This window comes from Melozone crissalis, unplaced genomic scaffold (assembly GCF_028551555.1).
Source record: "Melozone crissalis strain CALT ecotype California unplaced genomic scaffold, PUWL_Pcris_2 ptg000111l_1, whole genome shotgun sequence".
NCBI lineage: Eukaryota > Metazoa > Chordata > Aves > Passeriformes > Passerellidae > Melozone > Melozone crissalis.
The window spans coordinates 10,753,153-10,778,570 of record NW_026535888.1 but is presented as its reverse complement, the minus strand read 5'-3'; the positions used below and the strand labels follow the sequence as shown (position 1 = coordinate 10,778,570).

The window sequence follows — 25,418 nt, the reverse complement described above, 5'->3', positions numbered from 1 at the left end:
TTTAGGATTTAGGAAAGCAGGGAGAGCTGTGGCCTTCCCACAGGGGTTGCTGATTTTTTCTTCCCTGCTTCAGGAGAGGTTTTCCCTCCCTGTAAACGACACTGAAACACCTAAACCCAAGAAAAATCCCTCAAAACCTGACATTAATTGAATTAATTAAAGCTGTTTATCATTTCAAAGGCAAAGGCAATGGGATCTCCTCTCACAGCTCAAAAATTTCCAAATTTCAGTGCAGGATGGAGCAGAACCTGCAGTTCCTTGTGCTGTGGAATCTCTGATCCAAGCTGGGAAATCTTAAAATTAATGCATTTGACCAATTCCAATCTCCTTTAAGATTTAGGAAAGCAGGGAGAGCTGTGGACTTCCCAAAGGATTTGGTGCTTTTCTTCCTTGCTTTAGGTTTTCCCTCCCTGTAAACGACACTGAGACACCCAAACACCTCAAAAAATCCTTCAAAAATTGACATTAATTGAATTAATTAAAGCTATTTATCATTGCAAAGGCAAAGGGATCTCCTCTCACAGCTGACAAATTTCCGTATTTCTGTGGATGACAGAGCAGAACCTGCAGATCCTTGTTGGGAAATCTGAAAATGGATGGATTTGACCAATTCCAATCTCATTTATGTACAGGTATGACAGCCCTGGCCTGGGAATGATCAATCCCTGTCCATTTTCCCCTGGCAATGGGAATTGTTTGGTGCCCTCACAGCTTTTTCCAGTCTCACCCCATTACAAGGAGAGCCAGGGCTCATATTTAAATTTAAACCAGTGCAAAAATGTCAATAAATTCACAATGCTGCATAAATAGCATGAGATAGACCCAAACCTCACTCCTCTGCCCTTGGGGGCTGAAATCCTGCTGGATAAAGGGGAAAAAATTGGGAAAAATCAGCATTCCTGGCACAGCCTCCCTGCCCCGATGAGCTGGGCACCTCCCCACACCAGATATCAAAGGGGCTTCGATTGCAAATAATTACACTCACTTTTAATTACAACCCTGAACTAAACGAGCCTTCAGCAGGGAGGGAAGGGCAGGGATTTCAGGACAGCTGGGAAAACACAGGGAAGAGTGTGTGGGGACAGAAACTGAGCCTGGGGGGCTGAAAAAACTCCGAATGTGAGGGTGAGGAGGGGCTGGAAAAGGTTTCCCTCTGGATCCCAAGGTGGAAAGGCCTTGGAGCAACCTGGGATAGTGGAGGGGTCTGGATGAGTTTGGAGGGGTCTGGATGTGTTTAAAGTGTCTGGATGTGTTTGAAAGTGTCTGGATGAGTTTGGATGTGTCTGGAAGTATCTGCATGAGTTTGGAAGCGTCTGGATGAGTTTGGAAATGTCTGGGTGAGTCTGAACATGTCTGGAAGTATCTGGATGAGTTTGGAAGTGTCTGGATGTGTTTGGATGAGTCTGGATGTGTCTGGATGTGTTTGGAGGTGTCAGGAATTGTCTGCATTTGTTTGGATGTATCTCGATGTGCATGGGTATGTTTGGAGGTGTCTGGATTTGTCTGGATGTTCCTGGATGTCCTTGGATGTGTCTGGAAGTATTTGGAAGCATCTGGATGTGTCTGGATCTGTTTGGAAGTGTCTGGATGTCTCTGGATGTTTTGGAAGTGTTTGGATGGGCCTGGAGGTGTCTGGAATTGTTTGGACGTGTCTGGAATTGTCTGGAAGCACAGCTACCTTTCAGGGGTTGTGGAGGGTGATGAGGTGACCCCTGAGTGTCCCTTTGTCCAGGCTGAGCTCCCTCAGTGGTTCCTCAAAGGGTTTGTGTTCCCCAGCTCAAGAATCCCAACATCCCTCCCAAACTGAGGGCCCAGAAGCACAAGCACCTCTCAGGAAGGTGATGAGGGCACCCCTAAGCCTCCTTTTGTCCAGGACAAACACCCCCAACTCCCTCCGGGGTTCCTCACAGGGTTTGTGCTCCCAGCCCCTCTGATCAGCTCAAGAGTCCCAAAATCCTCCCGAACTGAGAGTCCAGAAGCACAGGCACCTTTCAGGAGCTGCAGAGAGTGATGAGGGCACCCCTGAGCCTCCTTTTGTCCCTCAGTGGTTCCTCACAGGGTTTGTGTTCCCAGCCTCTCTGGATGAGCTCCCAATGTCCTTTGCAAGCTGAGGGCCCAGAAGCAAGGGAACCTTTCAGGGCTGTGGAGGGTGATGAGGTGACCCCTCTGAGGGTTTCTGAACCCCTCTGGATGAGCTCAAGAGTCCCAACATCCTTCCCAAACTGAGGGCCCAGAAGCACAGCCACCTTTCAGGAGCTTTGGAGGGTGATGAGGTCACCCCTGAGTCTCCTTCTGTCCAGGCCAGCTCCCTCAGTGGCTCCTCACTCAGGGGTTGTGCAGGGTGACGAGGTGACCCTCGAGTGTCCATCTGTCCAGGCCAAGCCCCCCAGTTCCCTCAGTGGCTCCTCACTCAGGGGTTGTGGAGGGTGATGAGGTGACCTCCAAGTGTCCATCTGTCCAGGCCAAGCCCCCCCATCTCCCTCAGTGGTTCCTCACTCAGGGGTTGTGCAGGATGACAAGGTGACCCTCGAGTGTCCATCTGTCCAGGCCAAGCCCCCCAGCTCCCTCAGTGCTTCCTCACTCAGGGGTTGTGCAGGGTGACGGGGTGACCCCTGAGTGTCCGTCTGTCCAGCCAAGCCCCCCAGCTCACCTTGGCGGGGTTGAGGGCGGTGATGACCCACACGCAGTAGGCGTTGTTGTCGTACTGCACGGGGTAGTTGGGGGACGTGATGACGCCGCTGGGCCCGCGCAGGTACGTGTCACACATCCTGGCTGGGGACACAAACGGGGACACTCAGCGCTGCTGGGGGGGCAGGAGGAGGGATGAGCTTGGGATGGAGGTGGGAGGAGGTGGAAAAGGGAAGAGGGGGGAAAAAATGGAGAAGTTGGTGTTTTCACGGCCTACACTGCTCCTTTTTTACACCCGGGTGGTGAAAATGAGGGGTTTCTCTGTGAGGAGTGGGGCCATCAACCCTTGATCCCAAAAACCCCTGATCCCATCAAACCTTGACCCCATCAATCACTGATCTCATCAAACCCCGATCCCATCAATCACTGACCCCACCAAGCCCCAATCCTAATAGTCCCTGATCCCATCAAACCCTGATCCTATAAAACCTCTGATCCCATCAATGCCTGATGCCAACAATCTCTAATCCCATCAACCTCTGATCCCAACAAACCCTGATTTCACCCAAACCTGATCCCAACAATCCGTGATCCCAACAACCTCTGATCCCATAAAATCCTGATCCCATCAATCCCTGATCTCACCCAAACCTGATCCCATCAATGCCTGATGCCATCAAACCCTGATCCCATCAAACCCAGATCCCAACAACCCCTGTCTCACCCAAATCTAATCCCAACAACCTCCGATCCCATCAACCTCTGATCCCATCAAACCTAATTCCCCAACAATCCATGATCCCAACAACCCCAAACCCATAAAACCCTGATGCCAGCAACTCCTGAACCAACCCAAACCTGATCCAAATAATTCCTGATCTGAACAAACCCTGATCCCAAAAACCCCTGATCCCAGCAAACCCTGATCTCACCCAAACCTGATCCCAACAACTCCTGATCATACCCAAATATGATCCCAATAAACCCCAATCCCATCAACCCATGATCCCAACAAACCCTGATCCCACCAAACCCCAATTCCATCAATCCTTGTTCCCACTTCCCCTCAGACCAACACCCAACTCTCTATGCTCACATTGATTTATTTCCTTTTTTCCCCTCACAAAAACCCTTCCCCATCCAGGCCAGGAATGACACAACTCCTTCCTGATGTTCCCAAAAAACCCCATTCCCTTTCTTCCTGCACATCAAACCCCCAAAACACTGCACAGCCAGGATTTATTAGGTCATTATTAAGTATTTATCAGCTGGTTTCCTTCTGTGGGCTCAGAACTAAGGTGGCAACTCAGCTCTGCATCTTCAAAACACCTCAGGTAAAGGAAAAACTGGAAAAAGTGCTTAAGCAGGGAAAATTTTGCCTGTGGAATGCCTTTGATGTAATATTTAGCTGAAATATTCCACAAAAAAAAGGTGGGGAAAAACATCCTGGTTCTGGAAATAGCCTCTGCTGTGATAGAGCCTCAAAATTAATTTATTGTTGAAGTTTATTTATTTATTTAAATGTATTATTTAATTTTGGAGATGTATTTGCATTTTTGGAGTCTGCAAAGGTTTTTTTTCTTTGTAAAATACAGAAAATCATCTCCTGGCCAAGCTGTGGGAAGAGAACTTTCCCCCAAAGTTTTCTCACTGGAGATTAAAAAATTATTGAAGCTCAAGGGGTTAAAATCTGTGACTGATTGGAGAATTTGAGAGAAACACAATTTTAAAAAATGGCACAGACTGGGAGAAAAATTGGCAGAAAGCTGAAATAAAATTGAAACTTTTTAAATAGAAAAAAACTCCCCAAAATATGAAAATCAGCAGCTAAAAAAATTAAGTTGATTCACAGAAACAGAATAATGCTGGCAAATCCTTTCTTATCTCTTGCAGGAGGACACCATAAATTTCCTTTCAGTGTCACATATTTATGCCAAATATCCTCTTATACTGATTCAATTTATTCCAGGCTTGTTTCAAGAATTACATGGGATTCCAAAGCCTTGAAAAAATCTGCAGATGAATTTAAAGAAAAAAAGAACTGGGGAAAAAAAAAAAAACCTATTTATGACTTTAAGAGCTTTAAAGGGATTCAATTAAAAATATTACAAGTTGTTCTTTATTAGCATTACAAATATCACAATGTGACATTTCGGAGAGGGAATGAAAACAAAATGGCCAAGGGCAAAATGGGAAAAATGAGAAAAAAATTCCATTCCCTGATGGCTCATGGCACAGGATGAGGCTCCCGGGGAAGCACAGCCCCAAAATTTCACATTTCCAGTTAAAAATCTCCCTCCAGCTCTGCTTTTCCAGGTTTTATTCCTGTCTTTCCTCTTACAGGAGAAGGAGGAGAGGGGAGAAAACACCTGGGATAAGGAGAGGGGTGATCCTGCTCAGGTTTGACATTCCTGAATTAAAAGAATGTTCTGGAGAGAGGGAAAGGAAGGGATTTAGGGATATTCATGGAGGAGTCTGTGAGGGGAAAAGGAGGTGCAGAAACAGGGGCTGAAAAAAGCTTTAAAGTGAGGGTGAGAAGGCCCTAAGGAAGATTTCCCAGAGAAATTTGGATGCCCCATCCTTGGAAGTGTCCAAGGCCAGCCTGGGATGGGGAAGGTCTCCCTACCCATGGAACGACATTTTCCTTAAGGTTTCTCCCAACCCAAACCCCTCTGGGACTCTGACCTGGCCAAGGGATGACCTGAGGGCAGGATGGATGAGAAATGGACAGGGAGGAGGTGGGAATTCCTAAAAATCCCCAAATCCAGCCAAACTGAGCCCCTCAGATTCCCTCTGAATTCCTGGGAGTATCCAAGGCCAGCATGAAGGGACAATGGAAGGAGCAGGATGGTCCTCAAGGTCCCTCCACCCCAAACCACTCTGAGATTTGACCTGAGGGCAGGATGGGTGAGAAATGGACAGGAAGGAGCTGGGAATTCCTAAAAATCCCCAAATCCAGCCGAGCTGAGCCCCTCAGATTCCCTCTGAATTCCTGGGAATGTCCAAGGCCAGCATGGAGGGATAGTGGAAGGAGCAGGATGGTCCAACCCAAACCATTCTGGGATTATTTGATCCAAGGGCAGGATGGGTGATGGAAAAGGGACATGAAGGAGCTGGGAATTCCCACAAATCCCAAAATCTCACCAAGCTGAGCCCCCTCAGGCTGTCTCATCCCTGGGAGGTTCTAAGAACAGCATGGAGGAACAATGGAAGGAGCAGGATGGTCCAACCCAAACCATCCTGGGATTTGACCTGAGGGCAGGATGGGTGATGGAGAAGGAACAGGAAGGAGCTAGAAATTCCTAAAAACCCCCAAACCCAGGCAGGCTGAGCCCCTCAGACTCCCTCTGGATCCCTGGGAGTGTCTAAGAGAGTGGAAGGAGCAGGATGGTCCTCAAAGTCCTTCCAACCCAAACCACTCTGGGATTCGACCTGAGGGCAGGACGGATGATAGAAAAGGAACAGGAAGGAACTAGAATCCCTAAAAATCCCAAAATTCAGCCAAACTCCCCCTGGATCCCTGGGAGTGTCCAAGGTCAGCTTGGAGGGACAGTGGAAGGAGCAAGATGGAGCTCAGCTTGGAGGGACAGTGGAAGGAGCAGGATCCCTCCAACCCAAACCATTCTGAGATTCGACCCAAGGGCAGGATGGGTGATGGAAAAGGGACAGGAAGGAGCTGGGAATTCCCAAAAATCCCCAAATCCAGGCAGGCTGAGCCCCTCACCTCTGCAGACGGGCCGGTGGTCGCTCCAGGCCACGATGATGTCGCTGACTCTCTTGCAGGTGATGCTCTTGGAGCCCTGCAGGTCGTAGCCCTCGTTGCAGGAGAACTGGATGCTGGAGCCCAGCCTGGAGAGGGGACACAGGGGACATCAGCCTGCTCCTGCACCCCAGGATTTGGGGCCAGAGCCATCCCCTGGCCCTGCAGGCAGCAGGAAGGGAGGAGGGACCAGCTCTGCCTCCCTTCTGCTGTGTCTGCCCCAGATGCTGATGCCCAAATCCCAATTTTTAGTGACATTTCAGTGGGAATGTCATCCTGGGAGAGGACGTGCTCAGCGGACATTCTCATAAAGTGAAATAAAATTCTTTATCAACTGCTGAGAGTTCTGCTCTTTGTTCTGTGGTCTGGATTCTGAGCTTTGTTCACTGGGGTAACACAATCAGCAGCTGGGAATTCATCCCGTGGAATTTAGGGACTTTATGGGATTCCCTTTCTTCTGCCCTCTCTCCTTTGCTGGGTTTGAGGAGAATTTGACAGACTGGGATTTGATTGAGAGGCACTTTCCATGAGCAAAACAGCTCCTGGAATCCCAAATTTTAGTGACATTTCAGTGGGAATTTCACCCACAGCTCTGAGAGAGGACACATTCAGAATTCTCATAAAATGAAATAAAAATCTTTATCAACTGCTGAGAGTTCTGCTCTTTGTTCTGTGGTTTGGATTCTGAACTTTGTTCACTGGAGTAACACCATCAGCAGCTGGGAATTCATCCCATGGAATTTAGGGACTGCTGGGATTCCCTTTCCTCTGCTTGGACTTGAGGAGGATTTGACAGTCTGGGATTTGATTGAGAGACACTTTTCATGAGCAAAACCACCCTGGGCAGCAGAATCAGATGAAATATTGATTCCCCATGGCCACCAGCAGCTGGGGCATCCCTGCAAAGGAAAACTAGGAACTGGAAAGGAACAACAGCTCTGGTTTAAACTTCCTAAACTCCAATTAGCTGGCACCATACAGGCTCAGTGACAAGGAATCTCAGCCACCTCAAATTCTCTAAGGGCAGGGCCATGCTGGGGTTTGAGCTAATTTGAAAAGTGATTTTTTTATTTTGGCTGTTTCAGTTTTTCCAGGGGAGGGATGACAGCACAAAACCTGGACTGGGAAAGGATAAAAACACTCCAAGAAATCTTTGTGGAACAGCACACACAGGAAGGGTTTTACACACGTGTTCCCCAAAACTGGGCAGGATTTTGGGAGGGGGACAAAGCAAACAGAGCCCCCCCACACCAGGAGCACACCCAGGAGCTCATGCACAGAACACACAGAAAATATTCTTACCTAAAATCGTTGCCTATCCTTTTGCCTCTCTCGGGAATCCCAGGGTCTGGACACAAATTATGTCCCTGGGACACACCAACCTGAGTTACTACAAAGCAAAAAAACAGCACATACAGAGACAGAATAGCAAAAGGAACAATTCTTTCAGCAGCTGGCTTGGTGGATGTGGCGAGAAAAATGGCAACTGGGAGCTCAGAAACCTCAATGTTTTATTCCACAAAAACAACAGCTTTGGAAACAAATATCCTGCTCAGTTTACACACCTGAGTGTTTTCTAGGAAATGCCAGCTAGGGACACAGTTTCCCCTCCATTCCACTACAGAAATACCTCTGGATAAGTTGATTTTTGGGTATTTTTTTCCATTCTGCTAAATGACACCAATCACAGAGCCTGTTTGTTATGATTAAAGCCCCACCTGCCACCCTCCAAGGTGACTTCAGAGCCCTCCAAACCCAGCCCAGTGTGCCAGGGAAAGAAAACAACTCCATGGAAAGGCAGGGAGTGATCCCAGGAGGGAAAAACCAAGCACAGAACGAGAGGGAGAAAGGAGAGGGGGATGCAAGTCGAGGGTTTGAAAGCCAAGTCATTTAGTTGGAACATGGAGAAAAATTTATGGAGCAACCTGGATGCCAACAAACATGAAATCCATGGGGTGGTGGCCAGCACTGCAGAAAGCTCCCAGCTCCACCCTCCCCATTTCCAGCCCTCTCAAGGCACAAAGGAGGGTTCAGGGTAGGGGAACCTGGGGGTCCCTCAGCCCTGGCACAATCCTGATTTCCAGGCTGAATTCCAGCACAGCAATAAAGGACAAAAGGGGGATTTTGCCACAGGAGCTCGATGGGATTTGGTTTTCTTCTCATCCAAACCTACAGCATGTTTCTCAGCCAAAAAAACTCCATTCCCTGATGGCTCATGGCACAGGATGAGGCTCCTGGGGAAGCACAGCCCCAAAATTCCACATTCCACATGCTGAACCACTGAAAGAACCCCAACTTCCATTCCACCTCTGCCCAGCACTGGATTACAGGGAAGAAAATCCCAATTTTATTCCAAGCATGGTGCCCCAAAGGAGGAGGGTGACACTGAGGTGACACCAGCCCCTTTCTCATGGCTCAGCAGCTGGAGCCCTGCAGGGGGAATGGGAGAATCCATGGGGAGAATCCACCCACACTGGACACACACAAAGCCAGGACCATCCAATATTTGGAATTAACCCCTGGTGCATCCCCAGCTACAGCTGTTCCTACAAGGAGGATGCTTCCCAATTTTGCTGATCCCAAAAATATTCCAGCTTCTCCTCAGCACTAACACTCTTCTGATGCCCTTTAAGTTCTTTATAGGAATTTCCTTTTTAAGGCCCCTTTTTCCTCCCTTCCCACCGTGCTGGAGCAGAGATAGGGCTGGGATTGTCCCCACAGGATGCTTTGGTGCTCTCCTGTGTGTGTGGAAGGGCACAGAGCCATGGATTCATGGAAAACAACATGTGAGGTATTATTTTCCCATTTTCCATGTCCATTACCTGCCACAAACATATTTTATGAAAAATCCTTTCGTTAGGATCTTTTCTCCTGAGAAGCTGGGAAGCTTCAGCTTCTCCATGTTTTGCTGCTTTGGAATGTGATTTGGAGAACTGTTTACCCAGCATGTGAAATTGGTTTTATTTGATGACCAGTGACAGCCACCTGTGTCAAGGCTGTGAGCAGTCACAAGATTTTATTTCCTTTCCTTGAAATTTCCTTCCCTTCCTTCTGATGAAATATTTTCTTCTATTCTTTAGTATAGTTTTAATACATCATTTTCTTTTAATAAATATATATCATAAAATAATAAATCAGCCTCCTGAAACATGGAGTCAAGATTCTCATCTCTTCCCTCATCCTGGGATCCCTGTGAACACCACCACAATAACCCTTGGTAAAGCTCAACCAGCAGCAACAAAGCAGAATTTGACATCCCTCCATTTTCTACAACTCCAAACTTTGCTTTGCCACTTTTCACCAGCCCAGAGGATTCCAAATCAGGAATCAGGAATGAATTCAGTGAAGGAAGGGAGAGTGCATGGATTCTACTCCCAGCTTCTGACAGGAAAAGTTTGGCTGAACGGAGTCCCCAGGTGCCACCACCATCCTTGGGTTCCTTCCCTGCACCCAGAGGTGATGCCTGTGCACAAGCAGCTCCAAAAAAAGGAAAATTCACCTCAGGATGAGGGACCCAATGAGAGTTTTATGTCCCAAAGCCGTGTAGGAGTGAAAGACAGTGCTCAAATTCTTGATTTTCCTCTGTAAAAACCTCCCTGACCACACACACACCTGTAACAACCACACACACAAAGCCAAGACCACCCAATATTTGGAATTAACCACCTGGGAACTCTTCCTCAAAGGAAAAATCCAATTCCCACAGCAAATTCCTCCTCCCATGGTCAAATCCCCCTCAGATCACCCCTTTTGTACCCCCAGAGTGGGCACCGCTGCCACTCCCAGTGATTATTTCCCATATCAGATAAAAATGGAGCCTGGAATTCAAAATTTTGGGAAGAAACAATCCCAGATCCCAGGAAAACAAAGAGAAACAATCCCAGATCCCCAGAAAAACCAAGGCCCCAGAGGAGAGTCTGTCACCCCCAATGCTGAGGCCCAAACCCAGCTCATGTCTCATTAGTGGAGATTCATTAACACCTAAAAACACGAACAGATAAAGCAGAGAACAGGGAAGATAAAGCTGAGGGAAGATATCTCCATATCCTGGGAGTTGGGGAATTTCTCTTTTAAAGAAAGTGAAAGAAAAGGAGGAGATGAATGAGATGCTAATTTACAGAAATTTTTGTTCTCTAGCTTTTGTTTTGGGCACACACACACACAAATAGAGGAGCCCAAAGGTTAGAAAATGGATTTGTCATGCTGAGAATTTGCTGTGTTCACCTTCCCAAAGTTTCACCTGGGCTGGGCCATTCCCAAATAAACCCTTCAAGATTACTAGAAAAAAATTGTGATGAACTGCTCAATGTCTGCATTAGAAACTCAGGAATTCTCTCCCCCAACCATGGGATTGGTTTTCCATCCCCTCATCCTCCTGATTTTTTTCAATTTCTCCCTCCTCATGAATTCAGTGACAGCCAGTTCTGATTGTTCAGTTTGCCACTGTTAAAATCCTCTTTAATTTTATTTCTCATAATAAAAAAAAACTTCACTGACAGATTCCCAAGGGACAATTTCTCGCTGAATTTCAGAACTACAAAATAAAAGCAGCACCTAAAAAATAAACAATTTGACAAAGCCCCAGCATTTCTCAGCATGAGGAATTCAGTGAAAGGAGGTGATGGGAAAGACTCCAGCAGGAATTAGATGGTTTAAAGGGTTAATCTGAGTGGTCACACCAGGGTAATTCCATGCAAACTTCTGGGAAAGATCCCAAAAACCAGACCTGAGAGCTTGGAGCTGATTTAGGGGTGCAGGGCTCACCCCAACGAGGTCCTGCTGCATTTCCAACCCCCAAAGTTCCTTCAGCACCCAAAAAACCAAGGATGAAGTGATTCCAGAACCTCAGTGACACCAACCCAGACACCGAATGTCCCCAAATTTAACAACACCAAGAGTGAAAAGGTCACAGCCAGGTCCTGACACTGGGAAAATCCAATCCCAGCTGGGAATGTTCCACCAGGACAGCTCCAAACCCCAATTTCCCAGCTGGGAATGTTCTACCATGAGAGCTCCAAACCCCAGCTTATTTCCCAGCTGGGAATGTTCCAGAACAGCTCAGAAGATGAAGATTCACAAGCACTCCCAGAAGCACAGAATTCCCAGAGCATTTCAGGCTGTCCCACCCAGGCCCAAGGTGGTTCCTGTGTCCCACAGACACCTCCCCAAAACCCAGAAATTCCCACAGACTTGGCTAAGACCTAAAAAATGCTCAATCCACCCCAAAAAATAACTTTGCAAAGGAGATTTTGACCCAGCTGCACACACACAGAAGTTGCAGTCCTTCACCCAAGTCCTTCCAGTCCTTCACCCACAAGGCCTCAGAATGCTCCTTGTCCCACAGACACCTCCCCAAAATCCAGAAATTCCTATACACTTGAGACCTAGAAACTGCTCAGCCCACCCCAAAAATGACTTTGCAAAGAGGATTTTGACCAAGCTACACATGCACAGAACTTCCAGTCCTTCACCCAGGGCCTCTCCAGGTGGGCCTCACCCAAACACCACACAACCCACTTGGATGCTGTTTTTTAAACCCAAACCACCACAATTCCCCCACTGTGGGAACTGGAATATCCACACTTACACTCTGCTTTCAGTGCCAGAAACAACCTCCCAAACATGGCTTAAAATCTCAAGCTATTTCTTCTACCTAATTTATTTGTCTCTCACTATTATCTCCCCTCCAGAAGTGATTAAAGCAAGATTTCCAAATAATTTCACTGATGGTCAACAGTACAAGGCACTTAATTATGATTTAAAACAAACACAATCCACTATAACTGAGCCCAAGAAGCACTTCCCCACAGAATTTTGAATTTTTATGGATTTTTTCCCTGCAATAACACAAGCAGCTGTTACATCACTACATTTTCACACAAAACACACCAGGTTTAATCTGACCAGGCAATCCCAAACCCAAAAACCTACAGGATTTAAGAGTGGATCCTTCCAGGGAGGATTTTAGGCCAAGTTTTAGCAAACAGCACTTGAAAATAAAATATTGCTGGTAGGAATAATCAAAAATAAAACAGGGACTTGAGGGTTGGACTTGATCTTTTCCAGCCTTAAAAATTTTAGGATTTTGTGGCAGAGCTTTAAGTGATACCAAGAGACACAAAAATTCCTGAATTTCTGGTATTTGAGCCAGAGCAACTGGAAATTGCTCTGGAATAGGAAATTTCTTTGGAATTATCTGTGATGCAAACTCAGCTCGCGGCGGTTTGGGAGCACAGAGGGGCTCAGCCAACCCTGCAAATCCAGCCGGGAGCAGAACAGATGAGGACTGCAAAAAATAAAAATAAAAATAAAATAAAAACCTGATTTTCCTGGTGCCATCTCCTTGGGAATCAGCACTTCTGCAGCTGGGAATTCCCTGTGGGAGCAGAAGGCTCCAAAATAAGGAAAAAATAGGGAAAATCCAGAGCTGATGGAGAGCAGGGCATGGAGAAGGAGCAGGAGGGTGACAAGGACCATGGAATGGGGCCACCATCCCCATCCCCATTATTCCAGCTCAACAACTTCCAGTCTGAGCTGCCCTCAAGATCTGAGCTCCCATTTGGCAGCTCTGAGCCCCTTGGGATGGGATAAACCAGGCAAAGGGAATGAATTCCTATTTTTCCTCCTCAGAAGTGCAGGATCTGCAGGAAAGGGAATGCAGCTGCTGTGTCCTCCTCACCTCAGTGCATTAAAAATGAGTAAAACTGCTCCAAAGGCCATTCCCAGGAAGGAGAAACGGGAATTTTGTGTATTGTTAACACCACAACGCTTCATTAAATCAATGATTTCACTCCTTTGCCCAAAATTCCCCAAAATCCAGGGCAAAAATCCCCCCACTCCAAACACACCCCTGTGTCTCCACACCCAGCCAGGGTAATTTTCCAACTCAGTAAAGGGCACTGGGACGTTTATTCCAATAAATTCTTCCTGGCAAGGAATGTATCACCCAGCCAGGACTCCATTTTAAAGGATAATTCCCTTTAAAATTGAATTATTTTCCCCTGAACACACCCCAAGTGTTTTCTGCTCTGGAGATTTTGGGTTGTTTTTTACTTTTTTGGGCTTTGCTCCCAAAAAAACAGAGCCTAAAAATTCTCCTGGGAGCTGGGAGGGAAACTCTCCTTCCAGAGCCACGATTCTGATCCAGTCCATGCATTTTTCTGAATTTTGTATGCAAAATCCACCAGTTCTGCTCCAGTCCATGCAATTTTCTGAATTTTTTATGTAAAATCCACCAATTCTGATCCAGTCCCTGCATTTTTCTGAATTTTGTATGCAAAATTCACCAATTCTGCTCTAGTCCATGCATTTTTCTGAATTTTGTATGACAAATCCACCCAGCTGAGCTGTGCAAATGCTCCTCTCTGATGAGGGTAATGGGCTGTGCAACAAAATGAGCAATTCCAGCTTCTCCCCTAAAATCCATTTGGAAAAATGCTCCATCCTGCTCCCATTTGAATCCACATAAAATATTAACTCCCAGGCAGATCCCTCCTGTTTCATTTTAGTAAGAGCCCAAGATTCAGGGACAAAAACCACAGGTTTTGCTCCTGATTTGGGAAGAACCTGATGGGAAACTGAAATATTTCCCACCTGCCTGAGGGAGGCACAGCAGTGACCCCAATGTTCTGCCCCTGACACACCAAGCACTACAACTTGAAAAATCAGCACTATAACCTGAAAAATCAGCACTACAACCTGAAAAATCAGCACTGCAAACCCAGAATTATGATTTTTCTGCAGGGAAAATGAAATAAAACTCAAATAGAAAAAGGAAGACGCTGTGACTGCCTCTGTAAATTTTCTAATATTTTGTTTTTAATGCTCCTTATCCCTGCTCCTTATTTACAGCAATAGCACCGATCCCAACCCCAAATTTCTTAGTTTTTCCCACTAAAAAGAGCCTAAAACCACAACCCTGGAGCACAGAATCCACCAAACGCAGTAAATCCAAGCCTTGCACCCTTCCAGGAGTTAGTAAATGCTTGTGACCAGAGCACTGGGAGGAGGGAAGTGATGCAGAAATGCAGAGGGAAGAGGGAAAAGCACCCAAACTTTTCAGAGTGGCGAAGTTTTAGAGATTACTGGAAAGTCCAATGAAATGTTCCAGGAGATTGTTATCAAAAAAAGACAGTGAGGAAGAGCCAGAAAAACTTACACACTGATGTCTTCTGGTTGTTGTCCTTGCTGGGCATGAGCTTCACCCCTCTGGACTTGAGCTCCATCTGCTTCTTGACTGTAGGGGTGGGAAACAAAGGAAAAAAAAGAGGGAAAGGTTGAGCTGAGCTTCAGGGATTGTCAAGTTTTTATTTTAAAAATAAAAATGTGAATCACCCACATCCTGCATCCTTCCCTTTGGGATCAGCTTGTCCTGACTGCTCAAAACCAGCAGGGGTTTGTTTTTCCATGTTAGGGGTTTGGAGAGGGATTTTTTTTCCATGTTAGGGCTTTGGAGAGGTTTAATTTCAAAATAAAAATGGGGTCCAACCCCTCTGTAACCCACTAAAAATGGGAGACAAGCAAAAGAGAAGCTCTGAGGAGCTTCAGGATGCTGAGAGGAAAATGCTGAGCTGGTTTCCCCCAATTTTTCTGGAATTTATCCCATGAACCCATTACACGGCAGAGCCATTCCAGGGGAGCACTCAGAACCTAAAAACTGCAGAGCTGGTGTGAACAAACAGCAGGAAAATAAAATTAAACACCATTACTGGCTAAGGGAAATATTATCTTGGAGCCCCACACCTGGGGGACTCCTCCCCAAGTGCGACCATTCCCTCCCTGATCCAAAATTCCACCAGAAGAGGGGAAAGACCAGGAAAGGGAACAAGAATTCATCCATCTCCAAGGGCCCCATCCTTTTTCTCACACCAGGGAGCAGCAATTTGTTTTCCTGCTCTGGCTTTGGCTGCTGCTGCCTCCACCCCCAGGGTTTGACACAAACCCCACCTGGCAGAACCATCTGGGAGCAGCACAAACACCTGGATTTGGGATTATTGCAGCTTCCAGAGGCAGGAGTTGGGATAAAACAGCCTCTGCTGTGAGGAAACGGGATGAAACAGCAGGAATTGAGATAATTCCAACAGGAGTTGGGATAATCCAACAGGAATTGGGATAACCCAAGAGGAATTGGGCTAATTCCAAAAGGAACTGTGGTAATTCCAATAGGAATTGGGATAACCCAATAGGAATAGGGGTAATTCCAACAGGAATTGGGATAATTCCAACAGGAACTGGGAAAACCCAGCCCTCATTGCAGGATTTGGAATAACCCAATAGGAATTGGGATAATTCCATCAGGAATTGGGATAACTCAACACTCACTGCAGGAATAGGGATAACCCAACAGGAACTGGGGTAATTCCAAGAGGAATTGGGATAATTCCAACAGGAACTGGGATAACCCAGCCCTCCCTGCAGGAACTGGGATAACCCAACAGGAATGGGAATAACCCAGCCCTCACTGCAGGAATTGGGATTAAAAAGTCTCCACTGCAGGATTTGGGATAACCCAACAGGAACTGGGATAATTCCAACAGGAATTGGGATAACCCAGCCCTCACTTCAGGAATTGGGATAACCCATCAGGAACTGGGATATTCCAACAGGAACTGGGATAATTCCAACAGGAATTGGGATAACTCAGCCCTCACTGCAGGAATTGGGATAAAACAGCCTCCACTGCAGGAATTGGGATAACCCAACAGGAATTGGGGTAACCCAGCCCTCACTGTGAGAAACTGGGATAAAAGAGCCCCCACTGCAGGATTTGGGATAAAAGAGCCTTCACTGTGAGGATTTGGGAAAACCCAACAGGAATTGGGATTACTCAGCGTCCAAATCATTTTCTGGGAGCCCTTTCCTGACGAGCCAGCCCTTATCCTTGGAGAAACCCACTTCAAACCCTTCTTCCTCGTGTTCGTCATCTTGTCAGGCTTTCATCCCTAAATTAGCACATTCCTAAGACAAAGCTGTCAAGAAGAATTACCCATGTAACTAAAGAGGGGGTTTTTAATCGTGCTGAGGTTTTTTTGGGCTTAAAAAGAACCTGTTTGGAACAGCTGCTGCAGGAGGCTCAGACAGGAGGAGGCTCCTTGAAGCTCACCTGAGGTGCTGCTTTGGGTGCAGCTTTTCACTCATCATTTCCTCACAGCTTTTGGCTTTCTCTTTAAATAAAGCAGCAAGAACTTCAAAAAAATTTTTAGCTGGAAAATATTCATGAGGAAAAGCTGCTGCTGCTGCTCCTGTCTTCCTCAGCAGCTTCAATCTGTTCAGGGCAGCTGTCTTTTTTTATTAATTTAAGAAGGGAAAACTAATTAACAGCAGGCTGCTGTCAAAGCAAATCGAACTCTTTGTTTCTTTTTGCTCCAAATCCACCTGCAAGTGCAGCAGGAGGAAGAAAAAGCAGCAGGGTTTGGGATGCCCCAAAGGTCCCACGTGGATGGGAATCACAGGAGATTTCCAGCCTGATCTCAAGGTTTTTAATAAATGTGATATCAATGGATCAAAAAAAAAAAAAAAGGATTGGGGCTGCTAAAACTCCCATTTTTGGGGTAAAAATCTATTTCTGCTTCAGATAAAATAGTGACAGACATTCGTGTAGTGATTTTCCAGCTTTTTCCAAGCCAACACAGGGATACCCCAAAATTCCTTCCCAGGCAATAAAATCCAGGCAATTTCAAGTTTCCAAGGCTGAATTTGGATTTTGGTTTGAATTTTCCAAGGATGTGGGTTGGGACCCTGCAGCCTCTAAGTCTCTGCTCTGTGGCTGTGCTTGGGGGTACGAGCAGCTTTACAAAATAATCCATATTTTGGTATTCTCCACATCCAGCCCCCAGGGAATGTTCCCAACTCTCCACACAAACAAAAGCTCAGCTCGGATGATTTGTGCCCCACAAAGGGAATTTAGAGGCCAAGAAAAGCTTCCCAAGCTTTGGTGAAGCCCACCAGAGCTGATGGCGGCACCATGGATGGGATGAGAAATCCTGGGGAACTCCTCCATGAGGACACAGCAACCTGCAGGGATTTCCCCAGTGCTGAACATCCCAAATCCAGGAGAAGGTGCCAGAGGGTGCAATCAGAGGAATTTTAAGGTCTCTTCCAACCCAAACCACTCCAGGATTCTCTGGCATGGGGGAATTCAAAATTTGGATACAGCCAGGCTTGGAAATTTTTCAGGGACACATTTCTAACCAAGGTTCTCCCAGAGCCATCCCTGCCAGATCCCATCCAACAAACATCCCCCTCCAACCCTGTTCCTGATGGAAAACCTGGCTCCCAAACCCCTCAGCAATGGCAACAAGACACTCAACGCTGAGCAGCAATCCCAAAATTCAGAGCCTGAGCTGCATCCCCAGGAAACATCTCCTCCCCTAATTGCACCGTGTCCCTTTCCAGGAGAATTGATAAAGATAAATTGGTGAAGATAAATTGATAAAGAGGGATCACTGCATCCTCTCCTCCTCATCCTTCATTTCGGAGCCCTAATGATGGAAGTCAGACTTTACAAATGACTCCATTTAGATCAGAACCAGGCACAGCAAAGCACCACTTGTTTCGTGCTTTTTTAAAAAAAATTGAACAAATAAGAACAATTCTCCCACTCCCTGCCCTCAAAAATCCTGTATTTGAAAATCTACTTTGTTTGTAAATTGGAATGTGGAGCAGTACTACAAAGGACTGTGTCAGGATAATTGGATGAACAGAAACTCCTGTTTTCTGGAGGCTTTTGCTGCTCACACACATCCAACAGATCTAATGGAATACTCAGCATCCTGTCAGATTTGAGAGATGACATTACAAAGCTCTGCCAGCATGGCAGGCAGGCCGGGCTGTTCCTTTCAAACCACTTCATGTTGCTCTAAATGAGGATTTAAGCAGACATTTATTTATTTTTAATTTGGAAAACAGTGTTTCAGCAACAGCAACAGGAAAAAAAAAATCTATTCCATGAAGCTCTGCTCTCCTTGTTGGGGGAATTGCTGTTAAATCCAAATCCTGCCTGGATCTCTCCCTCCTGCTGGGATGGTTCAGCAGCAGGATGCTCACAGGGGTTCTTGGAGGTGAAGAGAAACCCCCTCAAATGAAACTCTTTGGAAAAATCCCTCTTCTGGCAGCCTGAGCAATGGATTTTGGGAATCAGAGCCTGCACAAGCACTGGGATTATCCAGAATTGCACTGGAGACTCCACAGGTCACATGGAAGGAGGCAAAAATCCCTCTGGAACCCAAGGGTGTGATCCAGGGTGAGATCCCAGATGGGAAATGGAAGATCCAAGATGAGGAGGGGAAAGATCCAAGATGAAAAGGAGAAGATCCAAAATGAGAAATGGAAGATCAGGATAAAGAGTGGAAGATCCAAGATGAGGAATGGAAGATCAGGATGAAGAGGGGAAGATCCAGGATAAAGAAGAGAAGATACAAGATGAGAAACGGAAGATCAGGATGAGGAATGAAAGATCAGGATAAAGAGTGGAAGATCCAAGATGAGGAATGGAAGATCAGGATGAAGAGTGGAAGATCCAAGATAAGCAGTAGGACATCCAAGAAATGAAATAGAAGATCCAAGGTGAGGAATGGAAGATCCAAGATGAAAAGGGGAAGATTGAAAATGAGGGGAAGATCAAAAGCGAGGAGGGGAAGATCTAAAATGAGGAGTGGGAGATTCAAGATAAAGAGTAGAACATCCAAGATGAGAAATAGAAAATCCAAGACAAGCAGTGGGAGATGCAGGATAAAGAGTGGAAGATCCAAGATGAGCAGTGAGAGATAAGGATGAAGAGGGGAAGTCCCAGGATAATGAGTAGAAGATCCAAGACAAGAAATGGAAGATCCAAGATGAGCAGTGGGAGATTCAGGACAAAGAGGGACGAAGATCTGTCCAAACTCAAGCCAAACTGATCCATCCATGGGTAGAACCACAGATCTACCCATGGACAGATCTGTAGACCAAAGCCATGGAAGGGGCTGGGAGCACCCTGGGACATTGGGAGGTCGCTGCCCACGGCAGGGGTGGAACTGGGTGGGATTTAAACCCATTCCAAACCATTCCAAGACTCCATGACTCCCTCACCAAGCCATTTAGGTGTCTCTGGCGAGCAGCAGGGAGCTCCCCAGCCCCTCCCTGAAGGAGGCAGCTCTGTCCTGTGCAGGGCTGGAGCTCATCCCATTTATCTTCCTCCTGCGGGGAAGGGAAGCGGCCGGGGCGGGGAGATCGATAAAAGCTGCAATTACGTGTTGGTACCAATCAGCTCCAGAGCAATTAGGGAGCCAAGTTCTGCCATAAAACATGTGCAGAGAGGGGCAGCAGCCAGGGCAGCATTCCCATCTCTCCAATTCCAGCCTTTGCAGCTTTCCCAAAACCTTCTGATTTTATAAATTCCCACCCAGCTCCTCTGATGGGGGGGACACTGAGGTGCTGCCACCTCACCTGATTAAAAACTTGTAGATTGTTTTCTTCCACCTTTTGGAGGAGACAGGATGGGGAGGAAAATAAAAAATAATTTTTAAAAATAATTCTCTGCACACATTTCTCCCAGTCCCTTTGACTTCCTTACATGGGGAATGGGGAAAAAGCATTTGCAAAAATCAAGATTCACCTTAATGAAAGGGAAAAGGGAAATATTTAACTCTCCCAGGATGGGAACAAAATGAATTTGCTGTGTTCAACAACAAAAACAAAAACCCTCTCCACAGCCTGATTGCATCTAACCTTGCTTTTACATTCCTAAAGTGATTTCCAAATGAGGGCACGGATTAGGGAGAGCAGAGAGGGAACAGACAGAGAAGGTGTTCTGCAAAACTCAGGATCAATTTAAACAAGCTGGAAGGGAAATTGTTTTCTTATAGATTATCAGCAAAGCCAGACCCCGTCCCAGAGGACCCAGGGGGTTCATAAATGATGTACAGACACGTCTTTGGAAAACAGACAGCAAATTAGAGCCACCCTAAAGCCTCCCCTTGCTTCTCCTGGCCGATCCTGATTCAGCTCTCCTGATGAAAAATGCATTTCAGCTGCTGTGCTTGCTGTGGAATTACATGGCCTGTTTTGTAGGGATTTATCGCCACTGAAATATTTATGGCCAGGCCAGGTTGTGGAAAGGGTTACAGGGAGGTTTTTAAAGTCTCAGCATCTCCTGTCCTACAGATCCCACTGCCTGCAGACACCTTCCCTTCATCCCTGGGAATCTTCACTGCTTGGCTGCTTGTTTTGCTGGGTTTTTAAGCATTGAAAGGCAGAAAGAAGCTGCCAAACTCCACAAAAACAGTGGGAAAACGAGAGCAGGTCCCTCTGGCAGCTGGGCTGAGGTCCTGCCTGGATTCCAGCTCAGAATGGGGAGTTCAGTTCATTTTCCAACACTCCATCCCTTCTGCACATGAGATGAGAACCCCCTGACATTTCTCTGAGCAGGGGAATGGGGACATTCACCCTGACTTTGCTGTGCAGGGAAAGGCTGACTCAGACAGGTGCTTTGGCGGAAGCTGCAATCCTGACAGCCATGGAAAAGCCATCCACAGGGAAGCTGCTTTTTCCAGACATTTATGCTGCACAGCAACAACAAAAGGGGTTTTTTCCCTTGTTTAAAGTCCTTTTTTCCTTGTTTTTTCTTGCAGTTTAAAGTGATTTACCGGTTCAAGGAAAGCAGGGAAGTTAAATAACGATGTGGTTCATTTGTTGAGGCCATGACAGCCCTGCTAAGAGCACCCAAACGAGGGAGCTCTGTGGATTTATCCAAGGAAAAGAAAATCCTCTCCCTTTTCCCTGACTTCTCTCCAGAGCTTTTTCCCAGCAAAGGCTTCTTGAGAGCAAACCTGTGGAGCTCCCTGACGGGACTCAAACCATTCCTGCTCCTTCCCAACTTCATTCCCCCTCTCCTGGGTCCTGCACCCACAACCTCCTTCAAAAACACCACAGGAGTGGTGAGAACACCTCCAAGGAATCCACTCAATCCATTCTGGTCCCACCAGGAGCAGAATCTTCACTGCCAAAGGATCTCCTCAACAGCACCTGAGCATCCCCATCCTGAAATCTTTATCCCAATCCTGAATTCTGCCCTGTGAGGGTGAGGAGGGGCTGAGATGGATTTCCTAGAGAAGCTCCTGAATCCCTGGGAGTGTCCAAGGCCAAGAAGGAACCTGGAGCACCCGGGGACAGTGGACGTGTCAGTGGATAGGCTTTAAGGTCACTCCCAACCCAAACCAGGCTGGGTTTTTCTATGAACACCACACTTTGGGGGGGTTCCAGCTGGAAAATAACAACAGCAGGACCATGCAGGGGGGCAGCTGGGGATTCCTGGCTGGGGTTACTCTAAAATGGAGGCTGAGGGTCGTTGTTGGCTTGTTTGTGGTGTTGGAGCTGGTGTGTGCCCCTTATCTCAAGGGGCAATTCAGGTTGTTTAGGGGGTAGGAAAAATCAGCTTTGGGAGCTGGAAAAGAAGATTTGAGCCCTTTCTTCCTGAGATGGGGGGGGGGTAACCTCTAAGAAGGGTTTATGTTGCCTCCTTATCACAGGGGCTCCATGCTGTTGCTCCCTATCACAAAGGTTCCATACCTGCTTGGTATTTCTCATGGGCACCTCCTCAGAGCTCCTCTGTGACTCTTTCTCCTTCCCACAACAGACAACTGACCCCAATTCCCTTCTCCACCACCCACCCACTCTTTTATAGCACTCTTCTCCTCATTAGTTACAGCTGTGGCCTGTTAAAGTCGGGCCTGTTCCTAATCTTTGCTAATTAGGCCCAGCTGCAACTCCTTAGGGGCAAGATCACTTTCTACACCATCTTTATTTTCTTATATTCTTACAGCTTTAGTCTTCAATCTTTGGCTTAAAAGACCCATGTTCTTTCTACACCATCTTTATTTTCTTATATTCTATCCCCTTACAGCTCTAGTCTTCAATCTTTGGCTTACAAGACCAATGTTTTTATAAACCATTAGAGTTAATTAGAGTTGGAGTCGTTTTCTAGGGTGGCCACAAGGGGAAATAAAACCAGAATGGTTGTGAAATGGGTGAATGAGGAAATCAAACTGGAATGATTGTGGAATAGGTGAATGAGGAAATCAAACTAGAATGATTTGTGAAATTGAGGAATGAGGAAATCAAACTGGAATGATTGTGGAAAGAGGCTGGCTGGGGTGGGTGAGGCCAGGCCAGGGCATTTATTTCTCCCTCCTTACCTTGGTACTGGGCACTGAAGCCCTTCTGCCTGTGGTTGCCATCAGAGGTGAAGTGCAGCCTCAGCCAATTTTTGCTGCTGATCACAGGGGCAGGCAAATTCATCCCAGTGAACCTGCAAGAGAGCAAAGCAGCACAGCCACGTCAGGACCACGTCAGGACACCCCAAATCCCCCTCTCTCCCCCTCTCCAGGCCAATCATCCTCCCCCAGGACTTTGGGAACTCCTCTGTGGGTACCACACAGCCAAGGAGAGCCCCCTCCCCACTCCACGGCTGCCTCCAGCCCCATATTCCTGATGGGAATCCCTGCTGAGGGCTCCATGTTTGTCATTACAGAGGTTCCCAGTCCTTTTTCCTAAGGCACAGAACATTCCCAAGCTCATCTCTTCACATTTGGTTAACCCCACTCCAAAATCTTGTTTATTTTAACTCAGGAAGGGAAAGGATGGCAAGAACATCCTTATTTTTTATTTTATTTATGACCAATCCCAACCTGAGGAAGATTCCAGCCAGGATCACAAATGAACAACTCCAGAACCCAGCAGCAGCCCTTCATATTTGTTCATAATTTTATTTCCTTTTAAAACATGATGCTGTTTGCTTCATTTTTAACTCCAGCTCACAATTCCTGGCTGAGTTTTGTCCCAAACCAAGTTTTAGACTGGAACAACACTTCAGACTGAGACTGAGGTCCACAATGGTGACATTCACCATGGTGAGGACACCAATGCTCTCTGTGTTCCTGCTAATGAAAGTTAATCATTTTAATCCCTAATTATCACTTATTTAAAAATTAGTGCAATTTCAACACCCATTATTGGCATTCCAACACCTTTCAGTGGCATCCAACACCTTTTATTGCCATTTCAACACCCCATTTTTACCATTCCAACATTCTTTTTTGACATCCCAACACCTCCTGCTTTTTTTAACAAAGGCAAAAGGATCCTGGGAATCTGTTCCATCCGGAAGATATTTCAGATTTGATTATTAAACATTATTTAGCAGCAGATCTGGCAGCCCATGGAGCACCTGAAGAGCCCTTCAGCCACCCAGCCCATCCAGAGGTGACCTCAGGCTGGAATTGGCAGCGTTAATTAATGGCATCCCTGTGCTCCCAGCCCCTTAATGAGCTGGCAGGGTGATTAGTGCATAACTAAAGCATCTCTGCCACCTACAGTACAATCCAAACCCTGGATTATCCCGTGCCTGGATCCTGCAGCGCTCTGGGATGATTTAAAACTGGGATTTAAGGTTGTTCCCAATAATTTCTCCATGGATTGTCTCCATCCCTGTTCCCAGTTCTTTCAGGAGGATGAGGTGGAGCAGAAATGGATCCTCTGTGGCTTTTTGCCATCCTTGGGGAACTCCAAGGCAGCTGAACCCATTGAATTGGAAACCTTCTCAAAGAACTGAGTTCAAACAAACAGATTTGGGGCTGAGATCAAACATGGGATGCCCCAAACCCAGATTTGGGGCTGAGATCAAACATGGGATGCCCCAAACCCATCCTGAAAAGTTCTCCTGGCTGGTGTTTATGACAACACCCTTAAATTTAATGTTTTCACCCCTCAAGGGCCATTTCATTGTTTATTCTGCAGCAGCAAACCCCTCAGGAATAATCTTTAGCTATGCAGAGCCAAATTTCCCTTTCACAGCTGTAATTCAAGTGCCTGAGACAAAAACCAGACAAGAATGAAGCAAAGCTGCCTGAATGAGGCTCAACTTCTCCTCTCCCACATCCCTGGATTTGGTTTTGATCAGCACATCCTTGAAGGGTGGATTCATCCCAAACCTGAGATGTTTTTCCCTTGTGTGACACCAAATCCTCCACATTAAACAAAATTCCTTAATTCAAAACAAGGAGGGGTTAATGCCATCAAAACTCTTTTTGAAGAAAAAGCACTGAAGTGAGGCCTTCTCAACTCTTTTTTATTTCTTTCCTTGCTCTCTCACTTCCCACTGAATCCAGGCATGAAATATTTATCCCTTTCCCTCCCCTGGCACAATTAGTATGGCTGTACATGGCTGGCACTGATTACTCTGCATTCACGTCCCATTATCTATTTACAATCCCAATTCCTGCTTTAATTTGTTTCCACGCAGAGAGGAAGAAAAGGAAGGGGGAAAAAAAATCAATAAAGTGTCACAAAGTGAGGCAGAAGCACTGGAGGAGCAGGAGGAGATGTTTGCACACAGATTTGGAGCACCCTGAAATTTGATTATCAGCAATTTGGCCATTAGTTCTTCTTAAATGGACCCAAATACGATGAGAATTCCTGGTGTAGATGCTGCAAACCCCGTGCAGGAGTCAAAGGCATGATTAAAGGCAGGAATTCCATCTGAAATCCTGCTATTTCAGGTGAAATATGTGGAGATGATGGATTTAAATATGAATTTGAGGGTGTCCTTATGATCTGGTGCAGCCCAGAATTGGGGTGCAGTCAAACACCAGCTCCAAATAAAAGCAAAGCACATCACTGGAGATGTTTTATCTTTTTTTTCCCTTGAACTGATTTTATGGATTTATTTAACCTCTCTGTTCATTTAATCTCTGTTTTGACACTCCCTTGGATCTCAGCTGATAATCCCTGACATCAGCCAGGCTGAGTCCTGGCTCCTCCTGGAGCCTCCACCACAACTTTTGGGTGAATCTCCCTGAAATTTCATCTTCCTGGAGCTCAGATCCACCTTTTCCTTCCTTTGCTATGTTTAACCCAACAGTGAGACCCACTGGAGTGGCTGGGAGGAGGAGGAGGAGGAGGAGGAGGAGGAGGAAGAGGAGGAGGAGGAGGAAGAGAGATCCCAGCAGCTTTTCCATGGATGGAGGAGACAAGGGCAGATCCCAGCAGCATCTCC

The 25,418-nt window shown here is 46.4% G+C and overlaps 1 protein-coding gene across 1 annotated transcript in view; it reads right to left on the bottom strand.

Moving 5' to 3' along the window:
- The window catches only part of CSMD2 (CUB and Sushi multiple domains 2), a 247,823-nt gene that overhangs the window by 117,341 nt on the left and 105,064 nt on the right, over nt 1–25,418 (bottom strand). The window contains exons 6-10 of the mRNA XM_054292539.1: nt 22,561–22,673; nt 14,547–14,624; nt 7,691–7,778; nt 6,353–6,477; nt 2,651–2,772 (exon numbers count right to left, since the gene is read on the bottom strand). Of these exons, the coding sequence (XP_054148514.1) occupies nt 2,651–2,772; nt 6,353–6,477; nt 7,691–7,778; nt 14,547–14,624; nt 22,561–22,673 (526 nt within the window). The remainder of the gene's footprint in view (nt 1–2,650; nt 2,773–6,352; nt 6,478–7,690; nt 7,779–14,546; nt 14,625–22,560; nt 22,674–25,418) is intronic.